This window comes from Gallinula chloropus (assembly GCF_964237585.1).
Source record: "Gallinula chloropus genome assembly, chromosome: 3".
NCBI classification, from domain to species: Eukaryota; Metazoa; Chordata; class Aves; order Gruiformes; family Rallidae; genus Gallinula; species Gallinula chloropus.
This window is the reverse complement of record NC_140087.1, coordinates 32,872,292-32,889,945: the sequence shown is the minus strand read 5'-3', so window position 1 is coordinate 32,889,945 and position 17,654 is coordinate 32,872,292. Positions and strand designations below refer to the sequence as shown.

General features: G+C 36.2%; 1 protein-coding gene across 3 annotated transcripts in view; it reads left to right on the top strand.

The window, feature by feature from the left end:
- STXBP5 (syntaxin binding protein 5) overlaps window positions 1-16,294 on the top strand; it is a gene marked incomplete at its 5' end in the record, with an annotated part of 99,846 nt that extends 83,552 nt beyond the window's left edge. For all 3 annotated transcript variants that reach the window (XM_084260971.1, XM_084260970.1, XM_084260969.1), the window contains 7 exons: window positions 3,277-3,327; window positions 7,246-7,485; window positions 8,600-8,969; window positions 11,367-11,532; window positions 12,340-12,451; window positions 14,648-14,868; window positions 15,539-16,294. In XM_084260971.1, coding sequence (XP_084117097.1) covers window positions 3,277-3,327; window positions 7,246-7,485; window positions 8,600-8,969; window positions 11,367-11,532; window positions 12,340-12,451; window positions 14,648-14,868; window positions 15,539-15,580 — 1,202 coding nt within the window. In that variant the 3' untranslated portion in view covers window positions 15,581-16,294. The remainder of the gene's footprint in view (window positions 1-3,276; window positions 3,328-7,245; window positions 7,486-8,599; window positions 8,970-11,366; window positions 11,533-12,339; window positions 12,452-14,647; window positions 14,869-15,538) is intronic.
- Between the last annotated feature and the right edge of the window lie 1,360 nt (window positions 16,295-17,654).

The following is a 17,654-nucleotide window of genomic DNA, read 5'->3' as shown; positions in this document are numbered from 1 at the left end:
ACATCTTTATCTTGGCTCTATTATTCTTATATCAAATTCAGAGTTTTCAGCATTGATAATCTATTTCTCTATTGTACTGTCACCAGTACAATATTAAATTCTATAAGCATCTTGAAATTGGTCATGAACATCTGTCACCTCTGTATAGTTGTCAAATACAGAATAATTTGGGAACTTTGGTATGTCTAACAAATTTTAAGCTGCTTATTTGTTCCTCATGAAATGTTAAATAGGTTTTATGTAAACTTTTCTTGTCTGTCAAAACACCAAGATGCTTGTCTCCTTTATAATCTTTAGAATTTTTTTAAAGCATTTAGCCTGTTTCCTTCAGTAGGAAATGGATGAGAAATCACTCTATAGCTTTCATGCTGATATGCTATACATCATAAAGTATTAGCTCAAAAATAAAATGCCACAGCCTTCTATTGATAGCTCAGTGATGTCTCAGCCTTCAGGTTTTCTTTATTGAATTGGTTGAGGCTGTGATACTGGAATATAACGCCCTATCCCAAGGTAACCATTCATATTTTAACACCTGCCCCTCAGGCCTGACCTAGGGGAAATCCAGAATCCTGAATGAAGCTTTTGGACAGGTCTCCAATATCATGTTTTCATCATAGGTGTTTAACTATTTATATTAATTACAGAACGTGCTTGTGTCTGACTCTAGGCCCTCTAATGTAGAGTAGTATTAAAGGAGCATTTTCTAAACACAGGCCAAATAGTCATTGCTGCCTTGAGCATCAGTGTGCCAGAAGGGGCAAAACAGCTCCCTGGTCTGTCTCCTTGCCTCGTGCCAGCTGTAGAAGGGTGGTCTTAGCTGTAAACTCTGCAGCAATCACCCCCACCACCAAGAAAGGTATTAAACTCTGATATGACAGCTACTACTTGAAGTCTGTCACACCCAGCAGGAGCAGTGACTGTCACCTTTGCCCTTTTTACCACTGGAATAAAAAGTCTGACACTGAGCACTCCCTCTGTAGACATCCATTCCATCTTTTCCATCTCCCTGATACACATCTCTTGTGTTACAGAATTTTTCTAGCATGTTGCTGGTTTTATCTGAACTTTCTAGAAATATTGTAAAACATAGGCTGGAGAAGTACAAACACACTTTTTTTAAATGCCAAGTAGTAGTTCATAATTAAGCCAGTTTAGCTGGTGAAATATTCCTATTTTCTTATTTCATCTTTGGGCACTTTTTTCTGTAAACACAAGATGGCACTACTGCAACTTAAATAGGATCTTGTTTACTATTTACATTTGAAATATCGATGTTTGACTCAATATATGTTTTAAAAATGTGCTTTTTGCATACACATTAATCCACAATTTCTACTTTTTTAACAATTCATGTATCCTCTTGTCCTATTAATGAGCCATAGGTCACTATAGAAAGTGACCTATGAAGAATTTGTCTTACTGTATCAATTAAGTTCACACAGCTGGCCTTTCACTAAGCAGCAAAAAGCTAAAACCATGGATTGACTCTTAGAATCCAACACACTTGCCTGTACCTGTTACTACCTGCTACATTAATAGATACCTAGTATTTTCTGTTTTTTCCAGTTTCTAAGAGATGTTAAAATTGTGTTAAACTTTACTATTTGAAAAGCCAAAAGTGACCATTCTGGTCTTCAAAGTGACTAATCATTGCTGGTTTTCACACATAGTCAAAGCTGTGAAAAGCCAAAAATAACTCAAGACTGTTTTTTCTGTGTGCATAGTTGAGCTTTTGTACAGTATTTCAGCTTTTATAGTGTACATGTCTAACACAGAAAACAAGTCTTATGATGAGGAACACTCATCTTACTTAATTTACAGTTCCATAAGGTTTCATGATTTTTTTCCAACTGATTAAAGTTCATGCAGACAGCAAAAAGATGGGCTCCGGCTCAATAGTGCTATATTGCTGCACCATGGTTTTCTGTTCTTATAGCTGAGCCATTAAGCTAGGCAGATGCCAGTGCCAAGGCAAAAATGACAGTAGAAAACCTGTAGTTGGACTGCCCTTTTCTGTTTCAGCCTGCACTAGTGACTAGCACGCCAGTCTGAGTGTAATTTCAATTTAATTTGAATAGGACATACTTTGTAACATTGACACATGAAGGAAACGAGAAAATTATTTCTGGAATCTTGTTCTCAAGTTTTTATAATGTATGACAGGAATAAAACTGTTCAACTATTCGGATAACTAGCATTTGCAATATTGATGAGCATAATTGATGATACAAAGAAATACTTCACTTTTTGAAGGAGTGGAAGTAACTTTAAATTACTTGCTGATTTCATAGAAAACAGGATGATGTCTGTTGAAATTATTAGAATGACTTAACTCTTCTTTTAGCTGAGAAGCAGCAAGATTCAGGCTGCTTTGACTGGTATCTATTATGAAGTATTTGTAGAATTATGAGGCTGTTCTCTACATAAAGCAGATGTAGAGAAGTATTATCCTTACAGGATAGGGAATAATTAAATGATACATCAAAATTCAAGCACGTGGCTGGGAAATAAATTCAGATTCTAGCCCTGGTCTTTTTTTTTTTTTTGACATAGTTAAGCTATGTCAAAATTATTCCCTCTCCAGTAACTGTTTAAAGAAAAATGAGAGGGATGTATGGCTACTAGTTTACTGGTGACTTTGATTGTAGCACCTTTTGTTTAGTCTTGTCCTGCATTTTAAGTGGAGCACAAGGTTTCAACTTCTATGAAGAGTTTTCCAAGTCAGGGATGAGCCCAAGAGCTAGGTTTTACTTTAGCTATATTATCAAAATTCTCTGAACTTTTATTTGACAGCTTCAAGTCTTTGTACACTGCTGACTTTATAATTATTCATTCTTTCAAGGTGGTGGTCTGCATCTCAGATTAGTGTACATGTGTAAAAAACTAGTAATGTTTTATCATAATGAAAAGTTCATCTTTATTTTAAATATCTCAGGTTTGATCAGGAAGTAGGGCAGAAGAAGAGGGGATGGGGTATTAACTATGCAAACTTTGGCGCACATTCTTGAAATAGTCAAGAGTTCTGCCTGAAGCCTGAGGAGAAATGAAGCTTGGCAAAAGTCAAAGTGCTGATTTTGGGGATTTTGATATCTTCCATGATTTACTTTGCACCCCTCCCTCATGGGAGTGAGCCTTTGCTCTAATAGAAATCCTGTTGACTACTGCAATTAATGTAATAAGCCATCATGCATTAAATACTGGGGAAGAAGCAATAAAGGCCATCAGAATCATGTGTTTTTCTTTTTTTAAAAAAAGATATACTTCACTTTTCAGCAAAGATGTCCAGGAAGCTAAGTTTGCCAACTGAGTTAAAGCCTGATTTAGGTAAGTTTTACCTAGTTGATTTTTCTTTTTACTGAAACTGTTTTACAGAATGAAAGTACATTAAAGCAAGAGTCCTAAATAATGTAAACTATCATGATGTTATATTGCATTTATCTGAAGTGTAGAGCTAAAATTTTAATTCCGCTCTGGGTTTTTTTGGGGTGCTCAGATGCAAAATATCATTGCTCTTGTCATAACCTAAGCCTTCAAATTTTGTACAGCACTTATCATACTTTGATCATAGTTGTTAGTCATCTGTCACTCTATCAGTAGTGCTGTTACAGCAGAAATGTGAATAAACAGGTAATGTAAAGGAAATTGCTGCCTCTTTAGAGCCATCTGATACATTTTAAGTTGAAAGATGAAATATCTTAAGAATAACAGGATATGTTGAGGGCCACTCAAGAAATAGTTGGGCATAGTTTTACGAAAGTCTTGTGACCACTCTCTCTAAACGAAACTGACATACAGCTCTTTGGATGACCAGTCTGAGAATTTAATTTTTCCTGAAAAAGCCCAGTACCTTTTTGTGTAAGGAGCAGCTCGGTTGTGAAGTCTGTAGTACTAAAGGTCATTATACTGCATAACTAAAGCAATATGCAAATAAGTGGACTTTTTCTTAGTGCTCTGCCAGCTTGTAGATCAGTTCCAGCCCCCCTGCCTTGTTATCTAAAGATGATACGGGGCAGCTGTAGACCTACAGCAGTTAGATGCAGCCTGAATGTGAAAGCTGCCTTCTGTCGGACACAGCTTGCTCCCACTCCTGCAGCAGCATTGCTACCACAATCCCAGCAGAAACCAGACCAAGATCAGCCTGGCAGCTGCAGAACTGTGTATTTGACAACTGCTGCTATCTGCAAGGAAGGAATCCATGGCACTGGGATATCCTGAAATGGAGCTGGACCACCCTGGCTTACAATTTATGAGTACAGCTTGCTCCTCTCAGAAATGTGAAGTTGGAAGGAACCCTCTGAGATCCTTTAATCCATTGCTATGGCATGAATCCAGATGTCTGACAACTTAACCTCGCATCTATTCATGAGCCTCCAATAAATAAGTTCTTAGAAAAATCCCAGACAGAAAGTTGCACTGTTTCATCGTCAAACTTCTTGTTATTTAATTAATCTTCCATGCTTCTGTATTAACTTTTTGTTGTCCTTTTCACAATGATTAGGGATTACAAATGTTCCCTATCTTTTTATTAGCCATCTATTATGCTGTTGAAAGATGTAGTCATATCTCTAATCTTAATTTTCCCCAGTTTTTTACAAGATTTAGGTTTTTCTCCCCCTTTTTTTTTTTAGGTCAGGTTGTCTCAATCTAGGATGGCTTCTGTTAATCTTCTATGGACTTGGGCTTTTTTCCTCACCTTTTTAAAACTGTTCTGCCCAGAACTAGGGGAATTTAACTGTGTCCTTGTTGGTATAAAAGGGTAGGAAAACTTGATGTCTCCTTTTAGTGTGTGTCTGTTCTTCCTTATTAGATTAGTTTACTAATGGCTTAGGTATAAATTCAGTCTAGGGTGAATGTTATCGTGCTTTGCACACTTGATCATATTTGTACTTAAATATTACCCAATGCATTCTAATTCTACTAGTTTAAGTGCTTTTTTTAATGAGGAATGAAGAAAAAATGTTGCAACTCTTGGTCTTTTCCAATCCTTTAATATTTGCTGTTCTTTCTACTGAAATAATGGGGGGTTAATTTTTTCATCTTCTGATATACTCATAGTTTGTACCTTCCAAATTGTAATAGGCATTGAGTGGTTTTGAGGTTACGCACGTGTGGATATCTATACCTAGGTGCCTCATTTTGTTCTGCATAAAATCCTTCTAGGTTTTCAGGTCTGTAAATTACTTCCTTAGGCAATTGCAATCTTTTTTTTTTTTTAATTTTACGTATATCTTTTCTCCTATTGGGGTAGCTTTTGCATAACGTTCTTCAGAGACTATCAGCTTTCCTTTCAGCTGAAATGCCTTTCTCCCAAGTTCATTGTCCTTATCACTTCCATGATCTCATTCTTTCAAATTACTTTTCCTCCCTAAGCAGCCAAAACAAAATCTAAACTGTGCTCCTGTATTCATCCTCTACTTCCTAAAACAAGTTCTTGAACGTACTCTAGTCTGCATTATGCCATTACCTTTCAGTGTTGTAATCCAGATGATTAAGGTATCTTTGCTGCTGGGTCAAATACTTGGGTTTAGTGGCTCAAAAAGCCTCATCTTTCCATTCTTCTGATGAAGTGGTATGTAGTGGGTCATCACACTGTTGTTCCTTCCTCTTCATCTGAATCTAATCTGTTAACAAACCATTGATTCTTCCTTGACTTCAGGATAAATAATACACACTAATGCAGTTAAACTCTTTACCCCCAATTCTTTCCTGAATGAGTGTCTGCTCTCCACAATGCCTGTATTGTCTGGCAAGTTAATTTTTTATAGACTTTTTCCTGTCTGTTCCAGCGCTTCCAGAATTTGCTCACATGCTCTTCAAATATTCAACCAGATGCAACTCAACAAATGCACATTTATTTTTATGCCTGTTGTAGTTAATATATTCAGACTGATTGGTCCCTTTTAGAGTTGAAAAAAATCATTGAGTTAGTAAATATTCCAGCCCAAGGCAATAAGTATTTTAAGAGACTGTGGTGGTCAGAAGAATTATAAAACCAAATTATGATATTCTCTGTTTTATTCTGAATTTTATTTTTTTAAATGTGAGAAATAAGGATGTCACATCTGAATGATGGACCTTAATTTTTTTCTTATGAACCGTGTTTTACTTGTCCTGCCAAATTTTAGCTAAATAATAATTTTTCTATCCTTGCAAAAGGAGAAGTATCTCCTGAGAAGACTCAGTTTGTGTTGAGTAGGTACCAGTATTTAGGCAGTTGGAATGTAGTTTGGGTGCTTTTCAAATGCATGTTACGTGGTTTTTGTGGGAAGTTTTGAAATAATTTAATGAAATTAATGAAGTGGGGTTTTAAAGGCCCATTGCATCAATACCTTACACAGAGATCCAAAACAATTTTTAAAGTCTGTATATAAATTGCATCAACCTTTTACTGGAAAGGGTTGTCTTTATGTTAACATTTTGGAATGATGAGTTAAAGCCTTAATTTGTGACTAGAGGTATAAATTCAGACATGCTGGTGTGTTAAGTATCACCACACATACACACAGTGCACAGCTAGAATGGAGAAGCACATAACTGGTTTGAGGTTTTTGTTAATACTAGAATTCAGCCTCTATTAAAAGAACCTTATTTGCTAAGTAGCAAGCAAGACATCCTGAAAATCTTGTTAGCTTTTGTATGGTATTCAAGACAGAAATCTTCCCCTTTGCAGTGGCCAGTGGCATTTGCTAGCATTTTACCTTTTTCTTTGCTGAAAGTTGAGGTGTGTGCAAAGAGCCTCCTCCATACAGCTTCCTAAAGTAGGACAATGTTATGATGAGTCATTACAGGTTACACGTTATCATGCTTCTGGATGTCACTGAGGTTCTTAAACTAAAATACTTGCATCCTTAGAAGATTATTACACAGTGTTCCATGTAAGCTAATATTTTTTAAATCTCATTAATGAGCTAGTTGGCAGAGAAGTTTGTAATTAGTTCGATTATTTTTTTCTTTTTAAAGGAGGAGTTGTGTTTGACTTGTCACTCTGAAATATCCATAACAGTTTTTCATGACAATTACATAATAGCAGCCTCCCCCAAAATAAAACCCCAACCATTGGGACCTTTGCTCAGGATACAGTGTTGAAAATTGGGCCAAAAGGAAATATGACTAAGGAAGACTACAGGAGTAACAATCAATAGAATGGTAGTTAGTATATACCTCATGCTCAAGAAAAAAACCTGAATTTTCTTAATGCCTGTGTTTTGCCATTCTTTTTAATTAATATCCATTTATTTTCAGATGTCAAAGACAACTCTTTCAGCCGATCCCGGAGTTCTAGTGTAACTAGCATTGATAAAGAGTCACGTGAAGCAATTTCAGCTCTTCATTTTTGTGAGACTTTCACAAGAAAGGCCGATACATCACCTTCCCCGTGCCTGTGGGTTGGTACCACACTGGGTACAGTGCTTGTAATCGTACTGAATTTACCCCCAGGAGGAGAGCAAAGACTTCTTCAACCAGTAATTGTTTCTCCTAGTGGTATGTATAAAGCAGACAGGCTCATGTCTACTTTGATAAAATATTGTTGTCATTCTTCATATTGTTTTAAATATTTCTTCAATTAAGATTAATTGAAACTTAATATCTACTTAATTGATTTTGCTACTAAGGTTAACAGTCTGTGTTGGATGCTTCATTACCAGAGTTTTAAAGATGCAAAGTTGAAAATATTATCTCATATAATATAAATCTAACATATTGATGAGAAATGCCTGTTTTCTAAACTTATTGTGTAGTATGAGGCAACTGTTAAACAGAAATAGCAGAATGTATAGGTATGCTTAGATTGGATATGAAGAAACATTTGTTCACCAAAAGGGTTGTCAAGCACTTGAACAGGCTGCCCAGGGAAACAGTTGAGTCTGCTTTGCTCACACAGATAATACTAGGACATGGAAATTGCAATGCTATTTGATTGAAACAGTGCTTAGGAATAGTGTGATCTCTAGACTATATTTATTTTGTTCTTATCAAGTATGGCATTTGCAGTAATGTTCAGATTTGGTGACATTTGATTGTAAAGGCAAGACTGCAAACTGGGCAGTATCTTTAATCACTGGATCTGCAGCATGAACCTTAAATATTGCTATGTGTATTTTTTTGTCTACTTAGTAAATGTTCTTGTGTTTATTTGCATGTCAATAAGTATAAGTAAAGTAAGAAATGTATTAGTTTAAGAATTGGCCTACAGAGTGATTTAAAAGTGGGGAGGGAAAACCTTTTTAAGTTTATGCTGGAGGGAAATGCAGGGTGAACTGCATTGTGGAAAGACCCTTACATGTTGCTTGTTTCTGAATGTCTGCATTGAAGAAAGAGGAGGTGCTCACCTTTTGACTATTAACATTTATTGTTAATATTAAGCACACTATATGCTCATCAGGAGAAAACTAAATTAAATGCATTTCTGACATTGAGCTTGGATATGAATGTCCATTCCAGCTTTGCTCACTTAGTAAATGTATACATTTCCATAGAAGTTAATGGAAGAGTATGCACACATTTAACCCTTGAACTGTTTTAGCTTTTTTTGACTATGTAGCTTGAAAAACACCTTAGGAGAACTGTTTTAGAAATGTACTCTGTTTTTGTCTAGGAACCATCCTGAGGCTGAAAGGTGCAATCTTAAGAATGGCTTTTCTGGATACCACAGGAGCTTTGGTCCCACCAGCACATGAACCCTGGAGAGAACACAATGTTCCTGAAGATAAAGATGAAAAAGATAAATCGAAAAAGCGACGACCTGTCTCAGTGTCTCCCTCTTCCTCTCAGGAAATCAGTGAAAACCAATATGCAGTGATATGTTCAGAAAAACAAGCAAAAGTTATCTCACTGCCATCCCAGAACTGTATTTATAAGCAAAACATAACAGAGACTTCTTTTGTTCTTCGTGGAGATATAGTGTCATTGAGTAACAGTGTCTGCCTTGCATGTTTCTGTGCCAATGGACATATTATGACTTTTAGGTAAGGACCATGTGAAAGTTGTTTAGGTATAAAAAAACCAAATAATTTTTAAATAAAGTTTCCTTTTCCATTAGAATATGAATTACAAAAACCCTGCGTTTACTCTGGCTTGATGAACTTCTAACACTTGGGCCTGGATAATTTTGGTGTACTCCTATTAGTTATACCTGTAACACATGAAAAAGTTCACCAGTTTAGCTCAAGCTGACATGGTTTGAGAAATAGTCACAACTGTATGATAAAGGTCCCTGAGTTGACGAAGATTCTCAAGCGTGAATTTACTCCCTAATGGAGAAAACTGCCTTGAGTCAGTCCTTCAGATGGTACCAGATGACAAGTCTATTTTTATGCAGCTGTTGCATCATGCTCATGCCTCAAGCTTACCTTTTTCTGTTGTGTAGCTTAGTCATGTGTTAAAGGCCTTACACTCGCACTATAAAGGCAAGATTATTTGCTGGCGGAGTATAGAAATGAGTCATCTAAATTAAGATGTTTAAGTTACAAATTTAAATGTATGAATGTAATGTTTGAATGGACTTACATGTCACCTATGCAATTTTTAACATGCCCTTCTTGAATATTTGCAAGTGCTGTTTTATTCTGAACAGCGGTGTGTACACATCTATACCCTTGCCACCTACACTTTAGTCCCAGCTTAATGGTAAGACGAATGTAGAATGTGGCACTAAAAAATTGTGCCAGTGAAATTCCTGAAAGATTATTTTTAATGTTGCAAAAATAAGCTCTCAGCAGTGGGAAATTATTTTAAAAGATACTTCTTTAGGAAGTTGTTAATAATAAAATGAAAGCTGATCTGATGCATACTACTTTTGAAAAATAAATTTTGATTATTAAATCTGTTAACTCCATTAATCTAAATCCCAACATATACTCTAAACATCTCGAGAAAACACTGCCCACCTTTCAGGGCAGGCACTCTGTTTTTCCCATGATTAAAACTGAACCTAATAGTGTTCAGATTCTTTTCTAAAGAACCTTGCATGGCGGTAGGTGCTAAATCATAAATATTGAATTGTTATATTGCATAGGGATGTCAAACTCCCAACAATGAACTCCATTTCATAGGCAGGAGTTGCTTCTAGGAAGTAGACTTAATGTGCTGTCTGTGTAACGTAGTCAGAGCATTATATCATACCCTGGATGCCAAATACTTACGTACTGATATAAGGATAGATAGAATTTAAGATTCTGTTACAGATTTGATACTTGGAAAATGCTGTCACGAATGTCTGATCTAATGTTTCTGTGTTTTGCCTTTAAGCTGTAAGGGTGTTTTATGTTTCCATTGGTCTGGAGCAAAGCACTTCCCCGTTACTACCTCATTTGTAAAAATATTATTGGTTTAGATATTTAGTTTCCTGTGAAGAGACAATCCACAATCTGTAAAATGCATGCTTAATACTTAAAAATCTCACTATCATACCAAAAAAATCCCAAGCCTTACTGTTGTGATGACTACATCTTTTCATTGCTTTTGCCTTCTCTTTTCCCCTGCTTCTTTTTTTTTAGTTTCTAGAAATAATAGTCTTATGCAAGTGGATTCTGCAGCAGATGCTGCTTAATATATTGTTGGTACATTTGTAGCCAATGTCTTGTGTAAATTATGTGTTTACAAAAAAAATTTTACAAGGGAATGTTTTTGAGGCAGTGGTTTATTTCAGGTTCCGTTTATCAAGATACCAGGTGTACAGTTACTTGCATTTATTATTATTTTGAGAGGGGGGAATGTCTGGTAGCAAGACCACTGTTACAGCATGTGTGTTGCATCTATTCTTCTGTAGTTTGCAGTATGTACTGCAGTTACAAGTGCACAATCAGAAAATGCAAGGTAAGTGCACTTAAGGAGGGCTTCCTCTTAAATTCAGTCAGACCAAAAAAGTGGACGTAGCTCATAAGACTGCATGAGGCTAGTGAATTCTGCTTTCCTTTGAAAACACATCCCTGTGTATTTCCAAGTGTTCTTGAGGAGCGATATTTTAGGCTTGGATAGTCAAGGAGAAATTCTTTACCAGAGAGAAGAGGCAGGATGTTTAAATGTAAACTTTTGGCAGATACTTATCAAAATACTTCATTAGTTATTACTGAATAGTGCTTTAAGTGAATCTCTGATTTACAAGCTCAGAGTGTCATTTAATTGAAGCTATTAAATGCATCTGTGATGCAGATGTTAAATTTCACTCTTGAGGTGCTACCTTGAAAAAATCTCCTATTTACGTTTTGAGATTTTCTAATTGCATTAAATGATACCCTGTTTAGGTGGTACTTATGCAGATAGTGAAAAGAAAAATAATGTGTTGCAGTTTTAGAATGAGTCATTTGATAAATAATAGACAATTCTGCTGTATTTAATTGTTTTTTTTAATTCTTTTTCTTAAGTTTGCCAAGTTTAAGGCCATTGTTGGATGTATATTACCTTCCTCTCACCAATATGCGGATAGCCAGAACATTCTGCTTTACCAATAATGGACAAGCACTCTATCTTGTCTCACCAACTGAAATACAGAGGCTCACCTACAGTCAAGAAACATGTGAAAATCTTCAGGTAATGAAATAAAATACTGTTTTCTAACATAAATGTATTCTGAGTTTCACGGTTCTAGAGTCATGGTGCTGACAGTAATTAAGCTTGTCATAAAGCTGAGCTCTTCAGCCTCTATGCTTTGATTTTTCTCACTGCAGAGTCTAATTTAGGATGAATCACTTCCCCTGCTCTTAAATTTTACTGTTTCATCCATCCTCTTGTATTTGAAACACTTTCTTATTTAATTTCCTTTGTGATTGGTAGGAAATCTCCTTGTTTAACATGTGCTGTTAACAAAACTCCCTTGTTCAGTTAATGCTGGTGGAGATGTGTGCTGACACAAGTGGGGAATGCTAACTTGGGAAATGTGAAGGAAGCCATTATGATTCAGGGATATTAACAGCTTGAGAAGATTCTCAGCCATGCTTCAGCTTGGAAGCTGTTTGAATACTGAAATAGCAGAGATGCAGGCTGTAAGCTTTACTTCTGTACCACACGTGGATATGAGTATTTGTAGATACAGTCTTAACGTAACGAAATCAGGAGAGTTGCACAAGTTGCCGAGGGGCAAATATAGCTTTACTTGTAGCCATTTCTTTTATAGCTCATGAAATTCAGTAGCAGCTTTCAAGTATAAGAACAGATGGTTTGGACAGACTTCCTGATATGTCTTTTTTATTTCCGATGTCACCTTACAAATGCAGATGCCTATTAAAACATGTTCATTTTGAAATTCAAATCCATGGAATAAATCCTTAAAGTGAAAGAGTATGCCATTAGTCTGTGAGTGAAATAACACATGCCTTATGTTTCTTCTTCATTGCAAAGGAAATGTTGGGTGAGCTCTTCACTCCTGTAGAAACACCAGAAGCGCCAAACAGGGGGTTCTTTAAAGGCCTGTTTGGAGGTGGAGCGCAGTCACTTGACAGAGAAGAACTCTGTAAGTTTTTAGCATTCATTATTTTTCTCGTATTTCTAATCAAGGAAGTCAGTGTCCTTGAGAAATGCTTTGCTTGGATTGATAGAGCATCACATTTGCAAAAAGGAAGAAAGTATAAAAGGGAACAACAAGGACTTTTTCATAGTTTTTCTGTTGTATACTTTACCAACAATATCAGAATCTTGGTAATGTTTTTCCACAGGTGGCTTTACCTCATTTATTCAGGAGTATTTTATATAAATATATTCTTTTCCCAAGAAAGGGGACATCTGATCATATTTTTACTTGTCTTTAAGTATGTATTGACCATTTTTCTTAAACAGAAAGGGGATGGTTCTGAAGAAGACTATTCCAGACAATGAGAAAATGAAAATTCCATTCTGCTTCAGTTCATTTGATGGATTTTTTTTTTCCTTATTTAACTTGTGCAGACATTCCTTAGGAATGAGAGTTGGGACACAACTGTATGAAAGTTCAATTCAGTCCTCTGTTCTACAGGACACTAACATTCAGATGTGACAGTTTTTCTTCCTTTATCATTTTCTTATGGTTTTTATTTTTTACTGTGGTTGCATGCAGACTTTTAGTGTATTTAACGAAGATAACTTGCATTTATTCAGGTATTTGCTAGATAAAGCATCATACTATGCAAGTGTATTTCTAAGAAGAAATGTTTCCTTTTTAGCATAAAACATAGCTGCTAAAATGAACAAGGCTTCCTGGCAATCCTTTATTTTTTATTGGTTCTTTTGATCTCTCCAATAATAATTAAATTAGTCTTTACTACTAATGCCTGTACATGATGAAGACACATCAAATATTTTGAGGTCACTTTCAGCATTAAAAATTCCATTTGTATTTATGTGTAATCTTTTGGAAGGTTGGTCAAGTATTCTATTATATAAATTTGTGTGCACAAGTGGTCATTACTACTGGGACAGAAAAACTGCCTTTTCATGGCAACAGAAAAGCATACTTGTAACTTTATAAGCTGTTTATGTAATTTCCTTCCAGTTTTGCCCTGACTCTTTTGACTTGTTTTTAAGGAGACTACACATTTTTTATAACTGCCTCAGATTTACTTCTGATAAAGAGCTCTTTTGACTCACATCTTCAGGAGGGAAATGGCATTGAATGGGAAAGGAGAGGGGACCCTAACAACTTCTAGCCTGCAAATTAATTTTTGGATTGTCTTTTTAACATGAGGGCCACAGCAGAATCCCCATAAGTGAAAACGTTTCTTTCTGTAAAGTCCCAAGTCTAAAAATATCTATATACTTAATACTAAATTATTCTTCCTAGAAGCATAAAATCAAATAAAATCTTGAAACACTACAACAAAACATTAAATAAGCTAATGCTTTTGCTAGAGGTGAATAATATTTAAACCATAATTCAATTGTTAAAAATGACTTAAAAACACAAAAATATTCTGGCATTTACTCAAGTTTTTTTTGTGGCCTACACAATTCAGCATGAGATTGACACATCCATTAAACATCTAGGCTGGCTGAACTAGGTGGCTGATGTGCCATTATGAGCAAAGGAGATGTAGTTAGTGCAGTCACTGGACTGGAGCTGTTCAGCTTCGTGGATGTTTACTTCAGGATGAGCTGATTGTTCTTACAGCTGTACTACCTTTTAACGATTTACATTATGTGATTTTTTTTTTTAATAAGATTTTTATAAGAAAAGCACAGACACCTAATCCTCAGGCATCTTTCTAAGTTCAGTTTTAGATCAAAGGAAGCTTCTTCTGGTGGAGCGATATGGGCCGTCTAAACCAGCAAAGCACTTCCAGAACCAGCCACAGCTTGTGTTTTCAAAATTCTCCAGTTTTGTCCACTGAGTTCCTAACACCTTCCTTCCATTTCACCATCACAGTTCTGTTGTTGACTGTGAAGCCAGCACTGTTGAGAGAGTTATAATTTCACACTCAAGCTGTGAAAAGGTTGTAATTTTATAGCCTGCCTGGAAACTCTGAAACATTGTTTGGAAAAAAAAATTCAATTTTATTTAGTAATAACATCTAGTAACACTGAGTAATAAGTACTGCTTGTAGGCATACCCATGATTAGGAGTTCAGTAACCATGCGAAGAAATGACAAGTCTTTATAAAGCAGTTACACTGATACTTATCTAGTAACAGTGGAAAACCTTACTACTCCTGTCTTGCTGTTTTGCAAATGCCTCCAGTTGGAGAATCAGCATCTGGGAAGGCATCAAGAAGTCTTGCCCAGCATATTCCAGGACCTGGAGGTATTGAAGGCGTCAAAGGAGCAGCATCTGGTGTAGTTGGTGAACTAGCACGAGCCCGACTGGCACTAGATGAAAGAGGACAGAAACTAGGAGAACTGGAAGAAAAAACTGCAGCGATGCTTTACAGTGCTGATTCCTTCTCCAAACATGCTCATGAGGTGAGTCCATTGCATGTTAAACTAAGAACTTAAACCAATTCTCTGAGGTAAATGCAAGTTCCGAAAGTAACTGACTTCTCCAAAGCTGCCTTAAAAGTATCTAAAGGGAATGTGATATTGATAAAGGATGCTTTATTTTTATCTATCAATTGTTTGTTCTAAAAACAATAATTAAGTATTACTATAAGCAGCTTTGTCTTACAGCATGTTGGTCTAGAGCAAACTCTCTGCCTGAGTGGCACACAGACTTCCTAAAACGTGGCTCAGTTCCCATTTCTTAAAGAATTTCTCATTGAATTGAATGAATGATGCTGTGTAAAATTCCTGTGGTTCTTAAGATCCAGTTGTGTGCAAAACCCCAAGCTAATTTTCTTTTCTAATTCTCTTCCATGTTCACACAGGCTTCTGTCCATCCCCCAAACTCTTGTGTAACCTTCCCATTTTCCCGGACATGTCAGGGTTTTTCTATCTGAGGCTAGGTCATCAGCAGTGATGCTAACACTAGAAATCTTGTCATGTTAAATCCTCACATTTCAGCAAAGCTGTTGCAGTTTGGAGAAGCCTTGATAAAATTCCTCTGTTTTTTAAGCATGTAACTTGTTTGTATTGGTTTTGCCTTTTGGTATATTATAGAAACAGTAATTAGAAATTTTTTTGTTTGTTTTTTTAGATGATGTTGAAGTACAAAGACAAGAAGTGGTATCAATTCTGATGATGCTCATCAATTACATCCATTTAATTTTGTCCTGATGGGGCAAAAAAAAAATCTCTTTTTCATTACTTTTGGCAGGACCATTGAAATCTAAAGGAGCATTCACCATTGGATACTGTTGTTTCCTAGCACAAATCACACACTGTTTTACCTCAGTCGCGGCTTTAACTGAGGAGCTTTATATTTAAGAGAAACACACATAAAAAACAAACTTGAGTGTTTCTTAGCTGTTGGTTAGCTGAAAGTTGGAACAGAGAAGGTAATTAGAACATGTGGAAGAGAGGGTAAAGGGAAAACGTAGTGTGAGATGGGCAGGGGCAATGCAGGGTCAATCCTGTGTTAATATTTCATATGCCAAAAGTTTTTGTGCTATTGTAATTGCTGCCAGTGTTATACCCTCCTGTGAGGAGAGGCAATAAATCAGGGGTCCAAGAGCTGGAATAAAGTTGTTTGTTGTGCTGGACAGTAGCTGACTTACACTTACCCTCTCTAAGACTCGCTATATTTACCATTATTGTTGAAGAGTTGAAGTTTGCTGTCACTCCTTTCGTCGGAAAAGCTGGAAGCTTGGAAGATGTCATGTTGAAAATTGTATACATAGTTGACCTGTGCATAGTCTTTTCTTGGACCCCTGATCTAGTATTCTTGTATTCACATCATACTCTGTGAAGTGCGAAACAAGAGAATACATGATTTTTGCATTAAAGTCAAGTGAATAATATGACTGGAATGTGTCATGCTGGGAGTTTTTGTGTTATGGCTGTGCAACGTGAAACGTGGTAACATCTTCATTGTGGTAAGAATACTTCAACTTCTGTTCAGTTAAATGTCATTTTTTGCCAAAAATAGTTACTGGTTCAATTTGTATTACGTTTAGAGTTGGCTGTGGGTTCCATTCATGCTGTGAATTTTTATAAATGCTTAACAGAATGTATCTTTACAGCCATTAACTAAAATAGATGAGATTAGTTTTGCTCAAACTTTAAGTTCTAGATGCCCCTTTAGTCCTTTACTATAAAGTCAGATAATCTCAGACTCAGGTTTTCAAGCAGTTTTACTCTCCATGGAGGTGCTGATGCATGAGTAATGGCAAGCATCTAATATTTTATAATTGTCAGTACATTGTTTAGTACATTTCTAAATAATGCTAGCTAGAGCAATTTTACAAGTACCAGTCAGCTGCACCCAGCACTAAAGGCATTGGGCTTAAAGTTTGGATTTAGTTTATCTAAAACAGTGTTTCCTGTGCAGTTAAGTGTCCACTAAAACTTCAGCAGCTGGTGAACTAACGTTTGGATTTGGGTGGACATAAGGTTATTGACCTGGCTTGTTAATGGCTGCTGCACTAAAGCTGTAACAGTAGGAATGACCAGACCAGAGAGCTCTTTTAAAAAGAGGATTCCTTGAAATAAATGTTTGAATTTTAAAAATTAATTTATACTTTTTCGTCAAAGCAGGAATAGTTACTTGACTCACTTTATTTTATAAAAGTGAGTACTTAGAAGCTGATAAGTCTGCATTATCTGAAATTAATAATTTGGGTTTGCTTCTCCAAGCATCATTTTTTTTTGGGGGGGGGGGGGGGGGGGCAGGGTTTCACACACTTTCTGAATCTCCCCAGAGCACAACTTCGGTTATATTGGTCAAGTGGTGTTGCAGGTACGTAGATACGGTAACCTTGCAAAACACTTAGAAGATGCCAAATATTAAAGTTACTGATACTTCTTAAATAGTTTTTCAGACAAAAAGCAAATGTTTGGGCTTTGTAGCACAAATTGATGCATTTTTTGTGTAGTAACAAGAGACAAGTGAATTCTGCTGTCAGGACCAGGGATACTCTACCATGGCCAGTCTTCAAAGAACTTAACCAATGGGAATGTGACAGTTCAAACAAGCATCATTGATTTCCTGGGGGCTCTGTCCTGTACCTGCTGAGGCAATGTGTCCTCCAGTTACTTAAAATCTGCTTGGCAAGCTGAGTTTGGTTTCGCATGTTATTTTTTTGTTTAGTGTCTGATTATTTAAATTAACACAGTTTTATTTAAAATCTAGGTAGAAGAAAGCTAGGTAAACT